Source organism: Aegilops tauschii, chromosome 2, assembly GCF_002575655.3.
Source record: "Aegilops tauschii subsp. strangulata cultivar AL8/78 chromosome 2, Aet v6.0, whole genome shotgun sequence".
In the NCBI taxonomy this organism is placed as follows: domain Eukaryota; kingdom Viridiplantae; phylum Streptophyta; class Magnoliopsida; order Poales; family Poaceae; genus Aegilops; species Aegilops tauschii.
The window spans coordinates 534,921,899-534,940,222 of NC_053036.3; the positions used below are offsets into that span (position 1 = coordinate 534,921,899).

Genomic DNA, 18,324 nt, shown 5'->3' on the forward strand with positions numbered 1-18,324 from the left:
CAACTCCGCGGCCGGGCGTGAGCACCTCCCACAACAATTCATGTGCGACTATGCAGAAGAAATTGTGCAACTCCGTGGCCATGCATGTGCGACTATGCCGTCGAGAGTGTGCAGCTTCACGGCCGTGCGTGAGCACCTGTCGCGGTAGTACGTGTGCGACTATGCGGACAAGAGTGTGCAACTCCGCGGCCACACATGTGCGACTATGCCAACAAGAGTGTGCAACTCCGCGGCCGTGAACTACTATACCAAGGAGAGTGTGCAACTCTAGTAGCGAAAGAGAGTGGGCACCAATGCCGATGAAAGTGTGCAACCCTGCGGCCGTGCGTGTGCGACCATGCGAGCGAGATTGGACAACTCTGCTATCATGCATGTGTGACTATACCTAGAGTGTACAACTCCACAGTCATACGTGAGCTACTACGCCGAAGAGAGTGTGCAACTCCGTGGTCGTGCATATGCGACTATGCCGTCACATGTGTGCAACTCCCGCAGTCATGCGTGAACTATTATGCCTACTAGAGTGTGCATCTTCGCGGTCGTGCATGTGCGACTATACCGATGAGACTGTGCAACTCCATGCTCATGCGTGCCACAGTCTTTCAGTCTGCAGCAGTAGTTGATCAAGTTTATAATGCCGTCCGTCTAGCTATACTTGAGTAAGCAATGCAAGTGCGAGACATTTTTTTTTAGGATACGCACGAGCGTGCGTATCATATATTAGAGAAGGAGAGGGGGTAAAGAGCCCCTGCCACCAATGTCTTACAGGTGATTACATGCCGTGACGCAACGGCCCACCGTTCACTACTTGTACTCCTACGGCTACCTAACTTACAGCTGGCCACCTAGCTAGAGACCCGAGGAAAGGCTCGGTGTCTCCTCTAAACATCCCTGTTGCTGCCCACAATCGGGCCTCACTTTCTACTCTCGCAATTACGCCACTAACCAAAGGCGGTGCGCTGTCAAAGACAGTCGCATTCCGATGCTTTCAGAGCTCCCACATGACTAGAGATGCCAAAGTCCTGAAATCTTTTGCTTCCTTGGCTGAGCACGCCCTCTCACTGCAAGAGTTGCACCAGTCCAACAGCTCATGATCCACCGTACGAGCCCAGCAGTTGCGAGACATTGTCTAATCATCTTTGTATTGTCGTGTTGTGCAACTTTTTAACAATCGTAGCCAACTGCTAACTACTATGTGTGCAACTACAATTACTACGGATGCCAACTATGCCGACAAGAGTGTGCAACTACCAGAATCATGCGTGAGCTATTATATCGACAAGAGTGCGCAGCTCCTACAATTAATAACAAGAGAGGAGGTAGACGAACTAGCTAGGATTGGATCATGATGTAGTAAAAACTGCATGAATCAAGCGTCTTCTTGTACAGAGATGCATGCACGTACGCGGCATCCGGTCGGTTTGCTTAGACGCGTCGTCTTGCTTGAGACAGTTCAGAGAGAGACAGATTGACACCGCACCGGCGCCGTGCTCCCGTAGTTGGGCGCCGGCGTAGGGGGCGGGGGAGCAGGCCCTGCCGGGCGCGGCGCGCTTCACAGGAAGAGGCGGGAGGAGCGAGATGGCCGGGCCGGTGCGCGTCGCCGGGATTAGGCAAGAGGAGGAGCGCGGCCGGGTGTGTGATTGCCCCTCCACCGGTAGGTGGCTGGAGGTGTGCGGCCGGGGGTGTGCTTGCCGCTCCGCAGGGAGGTTGCTGGAGGTGTGCGGCCGTGAGGAGCGGGGCGGCAGCCGCGTCGCTAGGAGGATGAGAAGCGGGGCGGAGGTCGCATCAGAAGGAGGCGCGGGGCGGCAGTGAGAGGTACGAGATGATGCAAGATGGTGGGCTGAGTGGATAAGGCGTAGGGGTCGTTTTTGTCTGTAGCGTGAGCGCTTGATCACGCGAAATCATGCACGCGCACGATCATGTATTTCCGAAAAATAAATTGAAATTTTGTATTTCCATATACAGGCGTCCAATATATATTATTGGAATATACATATATAGGCAAATACATCCTTCTACGAGACGATCCATGCATGCGTTCAATGTTCATTACGTATTCAAAATCCATATATATGTATTTTATGCTGCATGGACTGATCACTGACGTAGTATAGTACTAGTAGTGTTTTTTTTTCATATACAAGTTTATATATTACATAGGCAAATGGATCATTTCTAGACGATCCATGCTTTATTCAAAAAAAAATCCATATATATGTTGTACTGCAGCTGCATGCATGTTGCATGGTACTGGTATTGTACGTACTACTCCCTCCGTTACTAAATACTTGTCTTTCCAGGCATTTCAACAAATGACTACATACGAAGTAAAATGAGTGGATCTACACTTTAAAATATGTCTACATACATTCGTATGTGATAGTCATTTGAAATGCCTAGAAAGACAAGTATTTAGGAACGGAGGGAGTAGTAGCTTATAGCTGATAAACCATATTCTATGATGCATGGACCGACTGATGTAGTAGTAGTGGTGTTTAAGAGCCGTCCATGGTTGGGTAGTAGGCGAAGGTGGCCATGCCGCAGTTGCCGCCGTTCCCGCGTGTGAGGCGCATGTAGCCCCCCTCGCCCCACCCCGTCCCCCACTGGTTCTTCACCAACCAGTACTCCTGCCCGCCGCCGTCCGTCCCGTAGCCCACCACCGTCACGGCGTGGTTCAGGTTATGCCCGCACGACGAGCTGCCGGTGTACACACCGCTCGTGTAGTGGTGGAAGTCAAGGTCGGCCTCCACGCCCACGGCCACCGGCTGGCTGGCGACGAGCTCCTGCAACGCGCCCTCGTCGCCGTTCAGGCTCACAAACCGGGGTGCGCCGACGGCGGCGGCCGAATTTGGGCTCACGTCGCCGCCACGGCACGCGCCCTGCTGGCCGATATACGCGTAGGCTGCCTCCTGCTGCAGGCCGCCGCTCTTGGCGATGTAGCTTAAGGCGTCGTTGACGTAGCCACTATCGCAGTTGCTGGGGCCGCCGGTGCAGTCGAGCACCTGCTGCTCTGACATGGAAATGAGGTTGCCGGTGGCGATCTGTACGAGCCCCTCCGTCGCCGCCACTGCCGCGAACGCCCAGCAACAACCTGTACGTGTGTAAACATTTATATTCATTAGCGAACTTTGGCCTAGGCTATACCCTTGTTAAATTAAGTATGCATGCATTTCAGGAGGTGCAGATTCTTACTACAGGCAGCCTGGTCCTTGATTTGGGTGACAGCGCCCTGGGCCCTCCAGTCCACGCTGTCTGGCGTGGACTCGAACTGAGCCATGGACATGTTCACGGCGGCCACCGGCGTGCTTTCGTCGCCGCGCTGGTGACGGTACCCGAGGTGCTTCTCCACGAACTCTTCGTTGGTGAGGTCGGAGAACTGGTTGAGCCCGAGAGTGTACGTCCGGTTGCCCGCCCGGTTGACAGCATCTATGTGCCGCGCGTTGGCCGCGAACACCTCCTGCCGGCGCAATTTCTCGGCAGCGTCCGTGTACACGCGCCCGTACTTGGCCATCCACTGCTCGTGGCGGGCGGCCAACGCTTCCCCTCCCGCCGCGGCAGCGCTGACAAAGGCAGTGGCGGCCACGAGCACGAGCAGAAGCGCAAGCAGTGTGCCGTCGAGGCGGCGTGAGCTGTGAATCGGCGCCATTTAGCTAGCTAGTTTGCTTGCTTGCTTCTTGCGATGCTTCACGAGCTAGGGAGGGAGGTACTAAGCACGTAGGAACCAAGCTGCCCGCGCTTCTATTTATACACGCGCGCGCATGGCGAGCAAGATTCGACGGATCCGCGTTCGTTCATACGCCGTAGTCGAACGTATTGACTGGGAGTGAGTCCATGGATGTTTGTATCTGACGGTGCTGTGCTTGCTCTCGTCTCTCCATATCTTCTACTTCTGGAAGATTTTTCTTGTTTGTAACCGAAGGTGGTCGCTCTCGTCTCTCGCCTGTATTCTTCGTCGTCGTCGTCTTCTGCTTCTTCGAACATTTTTCTCGTTTCCCGGATGGTGCATATACCGTCGCACACGCAGAGAGAGAGCTGGAGTAGTACGCCGCTGCTTGCATGTTCACTGGCACACGCATATAGCTAGTTTGGCCGATGTATGTGGTCTGGGTTGCATGCTCCTCTCATTTTCATAAGAGAATGGAAAAACATACAACTTCTCATTCTATTACAAAATTGTGATACATACGTCAAAACTTTAGCTATATGTAACTCGTGCTCGTCTGAATTTTCAATTTGGGACAGTCAATTTTTTTGACCGTTGGTTCCTGCTCTGATATTCATGATGTGTTTTTTCGGGTATGTTCTATGAGCTGGTTTGGGCTTTTTTTTTGACTGACCACATATTTAAGGGTAATACCAATGCCATTAATGTACTCCTTTTTAGAAAACTTATTTTTACAAAAAAAAACACTATTATATGCTTATTCTTGCATATTATAAAATAGTGCAAATTTTGTGTACATTTTGTCACTGTTTTTTTTAGTTTCTTATTTTCATTTTCCTCAAAGGGTAATGCCAATGCCACTAATTCATTCTTCCCTAGAAAACTTCTTTTGGGGGGGGGGGGGGGGGGGGGTAAGTATTAGTATAGGGGAAACGCGGGGGCGGGAGGGGTAGTATTAGTATAGGGGAAACAAGGTAGGCTAGAAAAAGAAGAAGACGGCTGGGCCTTTGGATCTTGATTGGGTGCTGGAGATGATTTGACTGAACGCCCAAAAAAACTAGGTGCCTATCAAATATTAGCCCCCAAAACAATTTTTATGTAATGTGCGTACAATTCATACCACTGTCCAAAAATTGCACTACTATATGTTTATTTTTCCATATTATGAAAAGCTGTAAATTCCATACGAATTGTGTGCAATTTTCTGTGATTGTTTGTTTCATGTGTTTTTCCATTTTTCGGACGTAAATATGATCGGTAACAAACTCTTTGTGGATGAAAAATAAATAAAGAAGCACTCCCGACTGTGGCGATGTTTTGAAGTTTTAACCAACGAGACAGGAACCGCGTAGCTAGCCGACCAACATGCAAAGCTAGCTTATGTGTATATGTGCTTCTAGGAACTACAATGGGAGCAGGACAGTGTAGAGTAATTGTGTTAATCAGCGTGAGAAAGTCTAAGTCATCTAAGCGTGAAAAATGTATGGGCCAGTTAGCTTGGAGGCTCCAAGTTGGAGCTGTGGGCGTGCATGGCTCTCACTTGCTCTCGACGCGATAAGTGCAGCTGCATGCGGTCAGCGCAGTTGACAAAATTTAAGCCATAGGGCGACATGCAACGTGCACATGCATGAGTATGAAACTCGATAAGGGATGCATGAGTATGAAACTCGATAAGGGCGTGTTTGGTTGACTGCATGAGGCCTAACTAGACCCGCGCGTGAAGGAAACGGGCTGTTTAGTTGGCTGCATACACTGTTGGGCATGCATAGCACGGAACTTAAAGCATCTTTGGGCCTGGTTAGCTGGAAACACTCAGATCGGCAGTTTCTTGCGAGTCAGGCTGAGGCGAGCGCAAGCGAGCGGGCCCTTGCACAAGTGGAGACGGGAGGGATGCGAGGTGATTAGGTGAGGTCTTCTTCAACCTCTAGTAAGCTTCTCTCTAATCTCCTCTCTTCCTTGTCCCTCTGATCTACACAACAATGCATCGATTCAAGGTAAGCTCTACACGAAAAAAATGCACCTCGATGCTACGGTTTCATTCAGGCGACCGGTTCGTAGTTTCGTCGGCCGGAAGTTCTTTATTTCGTGTTTCCATTTGGAGCTATTCTGGACGAATTTTGTCATATTCGTCGCGCACGATCGATCATTTGAAATTTTCTTTGACCAACAGCCTAATCTCGCAGTTCCGCACAACATTCGTGTTGTAAGTTTTTGGTTTTGACGATCGCAGCTTCATCTCTCCATGAACAGCAGTCTAGTGCACTCACGCCGCCATGTCCAGCTCCTCTGTCCTCTCCTTAGAGCCCTCCTATTCGTCCCTCTCGACGCCGACGCCCTTCCCCTTGATCTCCTTGCCCGCGTCCTACTACACTGGAGTCGTTTCCGGCATCGCTCATCTCGGCCTACTCTCTGTCGTCCTCCTACTGCACTGACGTTGCAATGGCGCACACACTGCTTTCTTGTGTCCTCTGCCTCCATGCACACTGCAGTTCGCCGCGCCGCCGACGGGGTCAATCATCTGGGCCTCCTCTCTCTCGTCCCACTACACTGGAGTCATTTTTGGCGTTGATCATCTCGGCCTCCTCTCTCGTCCTACTGCATGGACGATACCATGGCGCGAGCACTGCATTCTCCTCCTCTGTCCACTGTCTTTGCGCGAGCACCGCAACTAGTTCGCTGACGGTGTCGCTCGCCGTGCCGCTGACGGGGTCGCTCACCCACGACTCCATGCTCCTCATGTCGGACACGGCGCCACGGCCACTATCCACCGCAGTCGCCATGGTCCGGCGCACACTGCATTTCTTCTCCCCCTTCCTCTGCTAGCTCTTAACCCTGTGTGCTAAGTGCAGGTGCTAGCTCTTAATCATACCCTATGCGGGCAACCAAACAGCGTGTAGTTGTATGCGCCGAGACAATGCAGGCAACCAAACAACGTGCCAAAGTTGATCCCCTAATGCAGGAAGTCCATACGCAGGCAACCAAACAACTTGCAGATGTCACATATGAGGCTGTTTTTTTAGAACCAGGCTGAGTGAAGAATGGTATGCAACACAGGTACTGTAGCCAACGGCAACCAAACACGCCCTAAATGCACTGTGTACACGTCATTGCCGGCAAGCTCGACCCAAAACAAGTTTGGGTCAGGCAACTTGACCCACGCGCGCCTCAGATAATCTGCCGTAGCGACCTACCTACATGAAAGAAAATGCTAGACTTACGTAAAAAGTTACGTTCTTTTCTTAACCCTAAACTAATTGCCCTCCTGATTTTCAAGGGATGGATCTGGGACTATTTCCCTTCCAGCCAAATCAGGCCAGGTCACCTTATGTAAAAATCTTTACGTAGATATAGCAAAGCTTGTCTACAGTAGAGTAGTTAAGAGCATCTACAACCGTACTTGACAAATCCGACCTCATGCGTCTACGACGCTTCCGGACACGTTTGCGGACGCATCCAGGCAGGCCTTCATATTCCGCCCCGGCATCCACATATCTCGAATCCGGGCTCTCAAATCCATGCAAATACATGCACGTCGATCATCCAAGCCCATGTTGCACGTAAATAGCAAATATTGGTACGAAGCATAGATAGCGTTTACATAAAATTTATTTAAGTGCCAAACTCAAGCATTGACTCCTTGGTTGCCATTGTGGGTTCACATGTGCTCCACAAGATCATTTAGTAGTTGCGTGTGTACCTACTGACGTCGAAGATTCTGATGCATCTGCAGAAAGTTCATAAGCTGAGCCGCAACTTGATCTTCCGGGATTTCAACTTGTTCTACAGATGCTTCAAAATCATGGGTTTGGAGCTACACCATCACCCTCATCCTCGACAATCATATTGTGCAAAATAACACAACATGCCATCAACTGCCATAAAGTTTCTGATTCCCACATCATTGCAGCGTTCCGCACAATTCTCTAACGAGTCTGAAGCACACCAAATGCCCTCTCCACATCCTTCCTAGCCGCTTCCTGCATTATTGCAAAGTGGCTTTGTTTATTGCCATGCGGTTCGAATATGGTCTTCACAAACGCCGCCCACTGAGTATAGATACCATCGGCAAGATAGTATCCCATGTTGTACTCTCGGCCGTTGACGGTGTAGTTGCATGCAGTGATTTTCATTGCAAAGCCTCCTGAACACCGGAGATTGTTGAAGCACATTGATGTCGTTGTGATAACTAACGATCCAAAGAAAGCATGACAAATCCATAAGTCATGTGATGCCACCGCTTCTAGTATGATGGTGGCGTCTCTAGTGTGACCTTGACACATTCCCCGCAAATCTTTGGGGCAGTTCTTCCATTGCCAATGCATGCAATCAATTGATGCGAGCATTCTAGGAGATACTCAGGTCCAAACACCTCCACCACGGCGCGGGCAAACTTGACAGTAGTCTTCAAGCACGTGCTCTCCCTCATCCTGACCATCTCACCAACAGCATCTGTAGCAGTACCAAGTGCAAGCATCCTCAGAGCAGTCGTGCACTTCTGCTTGGCCGAGAAAGAGAGTTAGCCGCAGCAATCCCTTGTGAGCTTGTGTGCCTCCACTCCCTCCACAATGCGCAAAAACAATGGTTTCCGCATGCGAAAATGGTGACGAAACCATGGATCATCCGGGAAAGTAGGTTTGGAGCAAAATAGTCCATGTGCAGTAGCTTTGCTCTGGACACCCTGTCCTGGTTGATCACTCTTCTCCCTTTGATTGTGCCCTTGAAGTTAAGAATATGCTTCACTTGCCGGTCCATTTCCTCTTGCATGCCCATGAGCATAATCATGTCTACTTCTTCGTCTAAATCCGACGAATCGAAGAACTCATCTTGAATCAATTGGTCAAGCTCCGTCGGTCCATACTCCTCGTCGGACGAAGCATCGGAATCCATCGTTTTCCCAAACAAAAATAAAAAAACGGTCGAACACATCAAGCGCAAGGCGGAGCCAGAGAGTTGCCGGACGTACCACAATGGCGTCCAGGCCGGCGACGACGTCCCCCGCGGCAAGGACGGGAGAGAGGACTGCTCTTTCGGCAGAGAGTCTGGGAACAGCTGCGGAGCGCGAGACGGACGACGCGGAGGAGGAAGAAGAGAGGAGATAACAAATGGACCCGGCTGGTCTACGGGATGGATTTGGTGCAATTTGGAGTGGGATCGGGCTGTTGGGTCCGACGTGGCGAACGTGCCCGGACGCCCCTATATCCGCCCCATATTTGAGCTGGATATGAGGGGTGCCGGTTAGACCGGGCATTTGAGGACTGTTCGAGGGGCCGTCTGGGTAAAAAAAATCGTGACCGGACTGTCCAACCGGACATATGAAACGGATTTGAGGCGCCCGATTGTAGATGCTCTAAGCACAAGAGAGACGTGACCTGCACAATGGCCCAACACTAAAATTTTCTTTAGATAATCACACAGTTCTCGTGCTCGTGATTGACATGACATGTGCAGCATGTACTGTGCATGGAAAGCTAAAGCAGGGTTAAAATGAACGGAAGAGCACTGGACAGGCACGTCCCGACTGTCTACTACACCGATGGTTTAGAGAAGTTTTCCCGACTGTCTACTGAAGACTCCATCACGCTCTGTCCAAAAGAGCACTTTCAGTGCTCTTCTTCATTGAAGCCGGACAAACTTCGATGTAGTAGACAGTCAGGAAGTGGCTTTATCCAATAAACAAAAGAAAAAACTTGTCCCTTAAACACAAAGCCATGGGTGCGATGGTGATCACTGGCCAGCACACTTCCTCTAAACCGTCTGACCTGCAATTCGTTCCAAGCTAGATATGGTGTGTGATATGTGGGTTTGTTCATCTGTCGCTGAGAAGAAACATAACTATATATATAGTGTGATGATGTGCTTGAGGCCGACCACAATCTACACGTACAATATATATCACTAGAGAACAAAAACGCGTGCTTAGCGTGCCACACTTTATAGAGTTAACAAAGGGAATGGCAATCATAATCCTACTTACCTAGGTGAACATACACTACTATGAGAAAAATGAAGCAAAGTGTGTTAATCTCTGTAACAGTATTGTCCTAAGTCTGGAATTATTGGTATCAATAGGAGGGCTTGTGCAATCAATCACGGTTAATCTCGACAGGGCCTTACAAATAGGAGGGTGACACACACACATAGACAGACAGCCGCAGCTCAAAGACATCAGCCATGCAAGACCTACTCGTTCTCACCTTGAGCTTGATGCTCCTCCTCGTCGCCATGGTCGTCCGCCGGCATGGGCATGCATCGAGCAAGGCAGTCTACACGCGCCTCGCCACCAGCCTCAAGTCGACTTTCGCGGGCTGGCTCCGGCAGCCAGCCATCGTCATCAGGGACCGCGCGACAGCGCACCGCCTTCTCGTCCGTGGCTGCGTCGGCGGCTCCTTCTCCAACCGCCCGGCATCCATGGCGCCAAGCTCAGTCCTCTCACACCGCCGCTACCACAATCTAACCTCGGCGCCATACGGCCCGTTCTGGCGCGTCGCGCGCCGCAACCTCACCTCTGAGGTTCTCCATCCGGTGCGCCTCCACCGCTACGCCGCCGCCCGCCGCGACGCGCTCTGCGGTCTCGTCGCAGACCTAAGAGAGCAGTGCACGTCCAAACCCGACGGCCTAGTCCTCTCGGCGGAGAGCATCCGCACCGCCATGTTCGGCCTGCTCACGACCATGTGCTTCGGCGAGGGCGTCGACGCGGGCCTCACCCGCGCGATGGCCGACGCCCAGCACGACCTCGTCCAGTTCTTCCCTGAGCTGCGCGTCTTCGCGAAGTTGCCAGCGGTGGCTAGGTTGATCCACCGCCAACGGTGGAGCAAGCTAGTCGCGCTGCGGCGGAAGCAGGAGGAGATGTACCTCCCGCTCATCCACGCCCGCCGCAGCCGGCAACGCAAATCTGGCGAGACGCCGGCGTATGTGGACACGCTCATTGACCTCCGGGTCCCGGACGACCACAACAAACGCAGGCGGCCGCGTCGGCTCACCGACGGCGAGCTCGTGGGCATGTGCTCCGAGTTCCTTGGTGCAGGAACTGAAACTGTGGCCGCGGCGCTGCAGTGGATCATGGCGAACCTGGTGAAGCGCCCACACATGCAAGAGGCTGTCCGTAGGGAGATCAACGCTGCTGTTGACGCGGACGCCGAGGAGGTGGGCGAGGAGGTTCTTGGGAAGCTAGAGTACCTCAACGCTGTCCTCATGGAGGTGCTCCGGCTGTACCCGACCGCGACCTTGGTGTTTAGGCAGGTAATTAAGCAACGGACTGCATGCTGGCATGCATGAGACATACTCCTTCCCTAATTAGCTTTGTCTTTGACCAAGTTTACAAAAAAATATTAACATATAAACCACCAAATCAATACAATTAGATTCATTATTGAATATGTTTTCAATCATATCAATTGGTAATCTTAATGTCCATATTGTTTGCTACTCCCTCCATCCCATAGTATAAAAGAGTTTTTGACAAAAAAATGCTCTTATATTATGAGACGAAGGGAGTATAAACTTGATAAAACTACTTTAGTCAAAGCTAATATGCAGAGTAGACAAAAACAGAGGAGTACTACAATTGAGATGAAATAACTAATCGAGGACATTAATGTAATTTTCTGTTACTCACAAGGTGTCGGAAAAAGACGACATCATTCATGATGGCCAGCGTATTCTGACAGGCACCAATGTGCTCTTCGCGCTGAAGTCTCTGGCGCAAGACAAGGCAACGTGGGCCGACCCGGATGAGTTCAAGCCAGAACGGTTCCTAGCCGACAAAGGTGGGGAAAACGTCAACCTTGTTGCGGCCGCCGGAAGCGGTGGGGAGATCAGGATGATACCGTTTGGTGCCGGCCGAAGGGTGTGCCCCGGCATGGGCATCGCCATGCTCCACATGGGATACTTCACTGCCAACCTCGTTAGGGAGTTTGAGTGGAGGGAGGCGGAGGGGGAGCTGGCTGTCAATCTCCGCCCGCATTTCGGATTCTTCACTGTCATGAAGCACCCGTTGCGTGCTCACCTCGCTGTGCTTCCGCGGCGGGAGGGGATCTCGAAAGGAGGAGTAAATTCTCGAAAGGAGGAGTAAATTAGACATGATATACCAGCTTGTAAGATTGTAATTTCCTTTGTTGCATGCTCAAAATAAGCTTAACCTCTATGTAGGGATTGGGTTCTGAACACTGAAGCACATCATTCTCGGTTGTTCTGTTATGTTGGCTGATCATGATAGTTTAAGAATGAACAGATCGAATGCATGGGATGACTATGTCAGTCGACTGAATTTTATTGTTCTTTTCAATCACTCATTACCGTTCCATGCGTTCTGCATCCAAATGGACAAGCAAGAGTATAGCACAACTCGAAAGTTTCATTTTTCACTCGAATTCCAGCGATAAAAGAGAAGACAACTCAAAGAAGCCCACTAACCTGAATTATGTTGTTGTGCTGACATGTCACTTCCTCATGACACCATAGATTCTATATCGGTTAAACCTTTTGTTAGCACCTTGGGTCTCCCAATCATTCGATCAGAAACATTTCATTGATTTTCACAATGAATGACTTCGATGATCGAACTATAACATGCGATGAATTTGCGCCTAACGTCAAACCAATATCCTAGCTCCTAAAGATGCCAGACCTACGATTAACCTGACCACGAAGGTCTAGTCCCCGCAAGCAATTGAGAACAAAAAAATTATGATATGTGATGTGAATATTGCGGATATAGATGAAGTACTTATATCTCAAAGAGATGATAAAGTTAAGGTTCTAATAGAGGTACTGGTCTGGTAGTTGGACACAAATGAAGTATATGAAGTTACATCGACATCTAACTTTTAGCTAAATAAAATATAACCCTAAAACGAAGCCCTAAGGGGGCATTTAAGGAGAGGCAGAGGGAGTGGATTCGGCCACCCCAATGAGGGAGGGGGACTCAACCCTAGATTGGTTTCCTCCTTATGTATGGACTCTAAAAAAACCTATGGTCTTTATTACAAATACATGGGCCTGGCTCAAAAATGAGATGGTGCATCACCTATTCATGGTTACGAAAAAATATTATGAAGTGGTATCCTGTAAATTTTATCCATTTATTCGTTTGTCATTAGGGCAACCTTAATGTCCTGAATCTCCATTTGAAACGCTATATTTATTCCTCATATTCTATTGTCATCTCCATGCTTTTTTTTGAGAGAAACTTCCAATCTATCCATCTTCAATCTTCATAGTACCAAGAACACTAGAGGTAATAAAAATTACAATCAGGTCCGTGGACCACCTAGCGGAGATTATAAACACTGGAGCGAGTCGAAGGAGCCGTCATCATCACCCCTCCCTCATCGGAGCCGGGAAAGCCTTGTTGTTGTAGTAGAACGTCAGGAAGTCTCCATGCTAAGGCCCCATAGGACCAACGCACCAGAGCAGCAACCATCGCCGATGAAGAAAGTCGTAGAGCAGAAGGATTAAACCTATAAACACCCAAACAAAAATGAACGAATACCGGATCCAAACAAATCCACTGAAGACCAGGGCCCCCATCCCCCACGCAAACGTTTTCCAGCAAGGCGACCCACTTTCACCTATGCTCTTCGCCATTACCATCGACGCCCTGAACTTCCTGCTTCAGGCTGCGGTCAACATGGGTGTCCTGCGCCGCCTCGCGCCCCTTCATGCCGCCTCGAGCATCTCCCTGTTCGCCGACGATGTCGTTATTTTCTGCCACCCCGACCCCCAGGAGCTTGAGGCCGTGCGCAAGCTACTCCAGTTCTTCAGCGACGCTGCCGGCTTGCACACCAACTTTGCCAAGTGCCCGGCCTCCTCGATCCAGTGCCCCCCGGCGACTTGCGCGGCCATTGGCGCATCCATGGAGTGCCCCGTGAAACACTTCCCCATCACATACCTTGGGATACCCATCTCCATCTGCAAAGCCCCTTCCTCGACACTTCTTCCTCTTGTGGAACGGATGTCCAAGAAGTTGGCTACTTGGAAGGCCTCACTGCTCTCCCGAGGCGAGCGCCTCTTACTGGCGCGACATGTGCTCTCCGGCATGCCAGTGCATATCCTCCTCGCCATGGCCATCAATCCTCCAATACTCAAGAAAATCATCTGCATCATCCGAGATTTCCTGTGGCATGGACGAAAGGACGCCAAGGCCGGCGCGTGCCTCACGTCTCTGTCGCACCCTTGCTCTTGGCGGACTCGGCATTCGCGACCTGCACCGCACCGGCATCGCTCTGCGCACTCGATGGCTATTGTTCCCGGCCACTAATGACTCCCGCCCATGGCGACAGCTACACCTGCCGCGGGATCCGGCTGTCACACAATTCTTCCGCGCCTCAACTTTCTGGATTATTGGTGATGGCCGCACCGACAAGTTCTGGTCCGACCATTGGCTTAATGGCCAGTCCATTGCGGAGTGTGCACCGTACCTGGTGGTTCTGATCCCCAAGCGAACCCGCAAACAGTGCCTAGTCTGTGACGGCATACACAATCGTTCATGGATAACCGATATCCGCGGCGCCATGGGCCTCCAAGCAACCCTGGAGTACATCGGCATTTGGCGTTGCCTCCAAAACTTCCCGATGTCCGACGAGACAGACAAGCTGGTTTGGCGATGGACTGCCAACCGCCAATACTGAACCTGTTCCTGCTATCAAGCTTTATTCCTGGGATCCACCTCCTCGCCCACTTGGCACCTCACTTGGCGGAACTGGGCGCCCCTGAACACCAAATTCTTCATTTGGCTTGCCTCGCTGACCGCGGATCACCTTGCGCGCCATGGAATCTAGCACGACCCCGACTGCTCACTCTACTTTCAAGAACCGGAGACCCTACACCACCTCCTGGTGGGTTGTGCCTTCTCCAAGATCACATGGCATGAGATCTTATCCTAGTGTCGAGCGACCATCACACCACCGGACGGATCAACCACCTTCTTCACCTGGTGGTCTGACTCCATCGATGGCACTCCCGCAGGCTTGCGCAAGGGCATCGGAACCATCATCATCCTCACTGCATAGCTCCTCTGGAAACATCGCAATGCTTGCGTCTTCGACAGCGCACAACCCTCTAGTGCGGTGCTTGTCCGCGACATCAAACTAGAGGCTCGTCTATGGGCGCGAGCGGGAGCCACCGGCTTGGCCAACATCCTCCCTATAACCTAAAACCCATGTACTGAGGCTGAGCACCCTCCCCATCTACTCACTGCTTTCCTTACCCGCGTCATCTTGTGTACGCGGTTAAGGACGGCAACCACTTGTTCTCTCTCTCTATCAATGAAATGATACGCAATCGTTGTGTATTTGCGAACCAAAGACCAGCACCGACTGAATCCAACAAGATCCGACGGAGACACAGCTCCACATGCCCTTCGACGATGCTAGATGCACCATTGGGACCAGGATAGAACGCGGGATACATTATTCCTACTGAGGGACACAGCCGCCGCCACACAGTCCCAACCAAGATGCTGAATCTAACAAGAACGGGAACAGGGTCCCTCCCGCCAATGGGGGGGCGAGATCCTCCACACCTTCATGGCCCAAAGGCCATCGGAGATGGGGTGGACCGCCGGTGGCGCTGACGGGAGCAGAAGGAAAGGATAAGGTCTTTTCTTTTGGATGAGAAAAGAGAAAGGATAGAGAGCTTGTCATCTCCATGCTTGTTAATGGTCTAATGGTTGCCCCTCTCGTACATGATAGGTCCTTCATTTCTTAGTAATACAAACATATTTGACTTACCTGACATCATATTCTCATGAACACTGGAGAAACTTTCAGCACCTCGGTCCGCAGCAATCGATTCAGCAATACGTGTCCTCCTTTACCTCCAACCATCGAGTCTCGTTCACTGTCAACCTCAACACTGACTATGTCTTCACGGATTTGCATTCATCGGGGCTTGTCCGGTCAAGGATGTCGGGTGTGGACCGCTCGTTCATGGGCGCCCGATCATTGTTTGCCAGAATGCTTATCTAAGCGGGATGGCGGTTGATGACGGGGAGATGATGAACATTATCCACGATGGAGTGATACGTCCATTTTGCATAATGTTTTCTTACTATTATTTATAATGTTTTTATCCATAATAATGCTTTTTGGAGTAATTTTAATGCCTTTTCTCTCATAATTTGCAAGGTATACACCAAGAGGGGGAATTCCGGCAGCTGGAAATCTGGACCTGGAAAAGCTACGTCAGGCCACCTATTCTGCACAACTCCAAACAAGCTGAAACTTCACGGAGACTTTTTATGGAATATATAAGAATTATTGGAGCAAATAACTACCAGAGGGGGCCCACCAGGTGGGCACAACCCACCTGGGCGCGCCAGGCAGCCCAGGCGTGCCCTGGTGGGTTGTGCTCACCCAGGCCCACCTCCGATGCCCATCTTCTGGTATATAAGTCATTTTGACCTAGAAAAAATAAGGAGAGGACTTTCGGGACGGAGCGCCGCTGTCTCGAGGCGGAACTTGGGCAGGAGCACTTTTGCCCTCCGGTGGAGCGATTCCGCCGGGGGAACTTCCCTCCCGGAGGGGGAAATCATTGTCCTCATCATCACCAACAACTCTCCCATCTTGGGGAGGGCAATCTCCATCAACATCTTCAACAGCACCATCTCATCACAAACCCCAGTTTATCTCTTGTGTTCAATCTTGTTACCGGAACTATAGATTGGTGCTTGTGGGTGACTAGTAGTGTTGATTACATCTTGTGTTGATTACTATATGGTTTATTTGGTGGAAGATTATATGTTCAGGTCCATTATGCTATTTAATACTCCTCTGATCATGAACATGTTTATCATTTGTGAGTAGTTACTTTTGTTCTTGAGGTCATGTGAACTTGATGTGTGTTCGATATTTTGATAGCATGTATGTTGTTATTCCCTTAGTGGTGTCATATGAACATCGACTACATGACACTTCACCATATTTGGGCCTAAGGGAATGCATTGTCGAGTAGCAATTAGATGATGGATTGCGAGAGTGACAGAAACTTAAACCCCAGTTTATGCGCTATTCCGTAAGGGACCGATTGAACCCAAAGGTTTAATGCTATGGTTAGAATTTATTCTTAGTACTTTTCTCGTAGTTGCGGATGCTTGCGGGAGGGTTAATCATAAGTAGGAGGTTTGTTCAAGTAAGAACAGCACCTAAGCACCGGTCCACCCACATATCAAATTATCAAAGTAGCGAACACAAATCGAACCAACATGATGAAAGTGACAAGATGAAATTCCCGTGTACCCTCAAGAACGCTTTGCTTATCATAAGAGACCGTTTTGGCCTGTCCTTTGCCTCAAAAGGATTGGGCTACCTTGCTGCACTTTTGTTACTACTATCGTTACTTGCTCGTTACAAATTATCTTGCTATCAAACTACTCCGATACTTACAATTTCAGCACTTGCAGACATTACCTTACTGAAAACTACTTGTCATTTCCTTCTGCTCCTCGTTGGGTTCGACACTCTTACTTAGAGAAAAGAGCTACCATTGATCCCCTATACTTGTGGGTCATCATGGAGGAGGCGACGAAGATGGACAAGTGGAGGAATCCCAGTCGGAGGAACAACCGAAGTCGGACACCCAGCAGACGTGCACCGAACAACCGGACAAGTTTTGCATTTTTGACAAACAAGTGCAAAATCGGTGGCCAAGTGGCGCGTCAGTCCAAGATCTCAAGAGTTTTGTGGCTCGTTGTTCTATGTGTTGACCATTTCATTGATTTTCTCAATTTTTGCAACTTGTTGACCATCCATCGTCTTCCTTTGAACATGTATTTTGTGTGCATGCTATAACACAAGATGGAGAAGAATCACTTCATTTATATACACTGTTGGTTGAAGTTGAATGGTAAGGCAAGTGGACCTCCTTGATTGCCAATTCCGTCAAGACCGCCATGGTCAATGAAGATAAAGGTGGTGATCGAGCTGTTCCAACACAATAATGGATTACTCCACTAGTAGGAAAAGGGGCTTTTACCCCGGTTTGTAAGGGCCTTTAGTCCCGGTTCTGGAACCGGGACTAAAGGGTCGTTACTAATTCCCTAGCCCTTTAGTCCCGGTTCTTACACGAACCGGGACTAAAGGCCGTCCACGTGGCCGGTGCGGGGAGCCCAGGCAGGAGGGCCTTTGGTCCCGGTTGGTGCCACCAACCGGGACCAATAGGCAGGGCCTTTTGTCCCGGTTGGTGTCACCAACCGGGACCAATAGGCATCCACGCGTCAGCAGCTGGCAGGAGCTGAGGTTTTTGTTTTTTTTAAAGGGGGTGGTTTAGGGGTTTTGGGGGGTTAATTTAGGTGTTTCATATATTGTGTTAGCTAGCTAATTAATAGAGAGAAGTGTCCTCTCTTATCTCCGTGCTTGGTCGACGCTACGTACTATATACGTATGGAGAGGAGTAGACACGCTAGCTAGTAATCAAATGAAGGAAATAGAAGATCGTCATGAACATATGCATACAGAGAGAAGTGATATCGACCACCTCTCCTTCTCCGAGATATTGGTCGAACAACAAGTTCTCGTATATCTATCCGACACTACCGGCTACATATATACAATAATTATCTCTTACAATACATTCTCCTAATTATATTGTAGGAACACAGGGTCCACATAGTATTCTCCGTTTTCAGCGATCACGTGGTCAAGGAAGAATGCCGCCAATTCCTC

General features: G+C 50.0%; 3 protein-coding genes across 4 annotated transcripts; 2 read left to right on the forward strand and 1 right to left on the reverse strand.

The window, feature by feature from the left end:
• Positions 1–2,093: 2,093 nt before the first annotated feature.
• LOC109766463 (senescence-specific cysteine protease SAG39-like) lies at positions 2,094–3,698 on the reverse strand. Its single transcript, XM_020325229.3, has 2 exons — positions 3,193–3,698; positions 2,094–3,091 (listed from the first exon to the last, which is right to left on the reverse strand). Exons 1-2 carry the CDS (start codon positions 3,644–3,646, stop codon positions 2,496–2,498), a joined length of 1,050 nt encoding a protein of 349 aa, XP_020180818.1. The 5' UTR covers positions 3,647–3,698; the 3' UTR covers positions 2,094–2,495.
• Positions 3,699–9,789: 6,091 nt separating this feature from the next.
• On the forward strand, positions 9,790–11,851 carry LOC109766460 (cytochrome P450 89A2). 2 transcript variants are annotated; one of them, XM_020325224.3, is made up of 2 exons: positions 9,790–10,903; positions 11,332–11,639. In XM_020325224.3, the coding sequence occupies exons 1-2, from the start codon at positions 9,836–9,838 to the stop codon at positions 11,353–11,355; spliced, it is 1,092 nt and encodes a 363-aa protein (XP_020180813.1). In that variant the 5' UTR covers positions 9,790–9,835; the 3' UTR covers positions 11,356–11,639. The 2 variants fall into 2 exon arrangements, with proteins under 2 accessions (XP_020180813.1, XP_020180812.1); XM_020325223.4 differs by having other exon boundaries at positions 9,793–10,903; positions 11,283–11,851.
• A 1,384-nt stretch (positions 11,852–13,235) lies between these two features.
• On the forward strand, positions 13,236–13,922 carry LOC141041205 (uncharacterized). The gene has a single exon (XM_073507326.1). The coding sequence runs from the start codon at positions 13,236–13,238 to the stop codon at positions 13,920–13,922; it is 687 nt and encodes a 228-aa protein (XP_073363427.1).
• Positions 13,923–18,324: the final 4,402 nt, after the last annotated feature.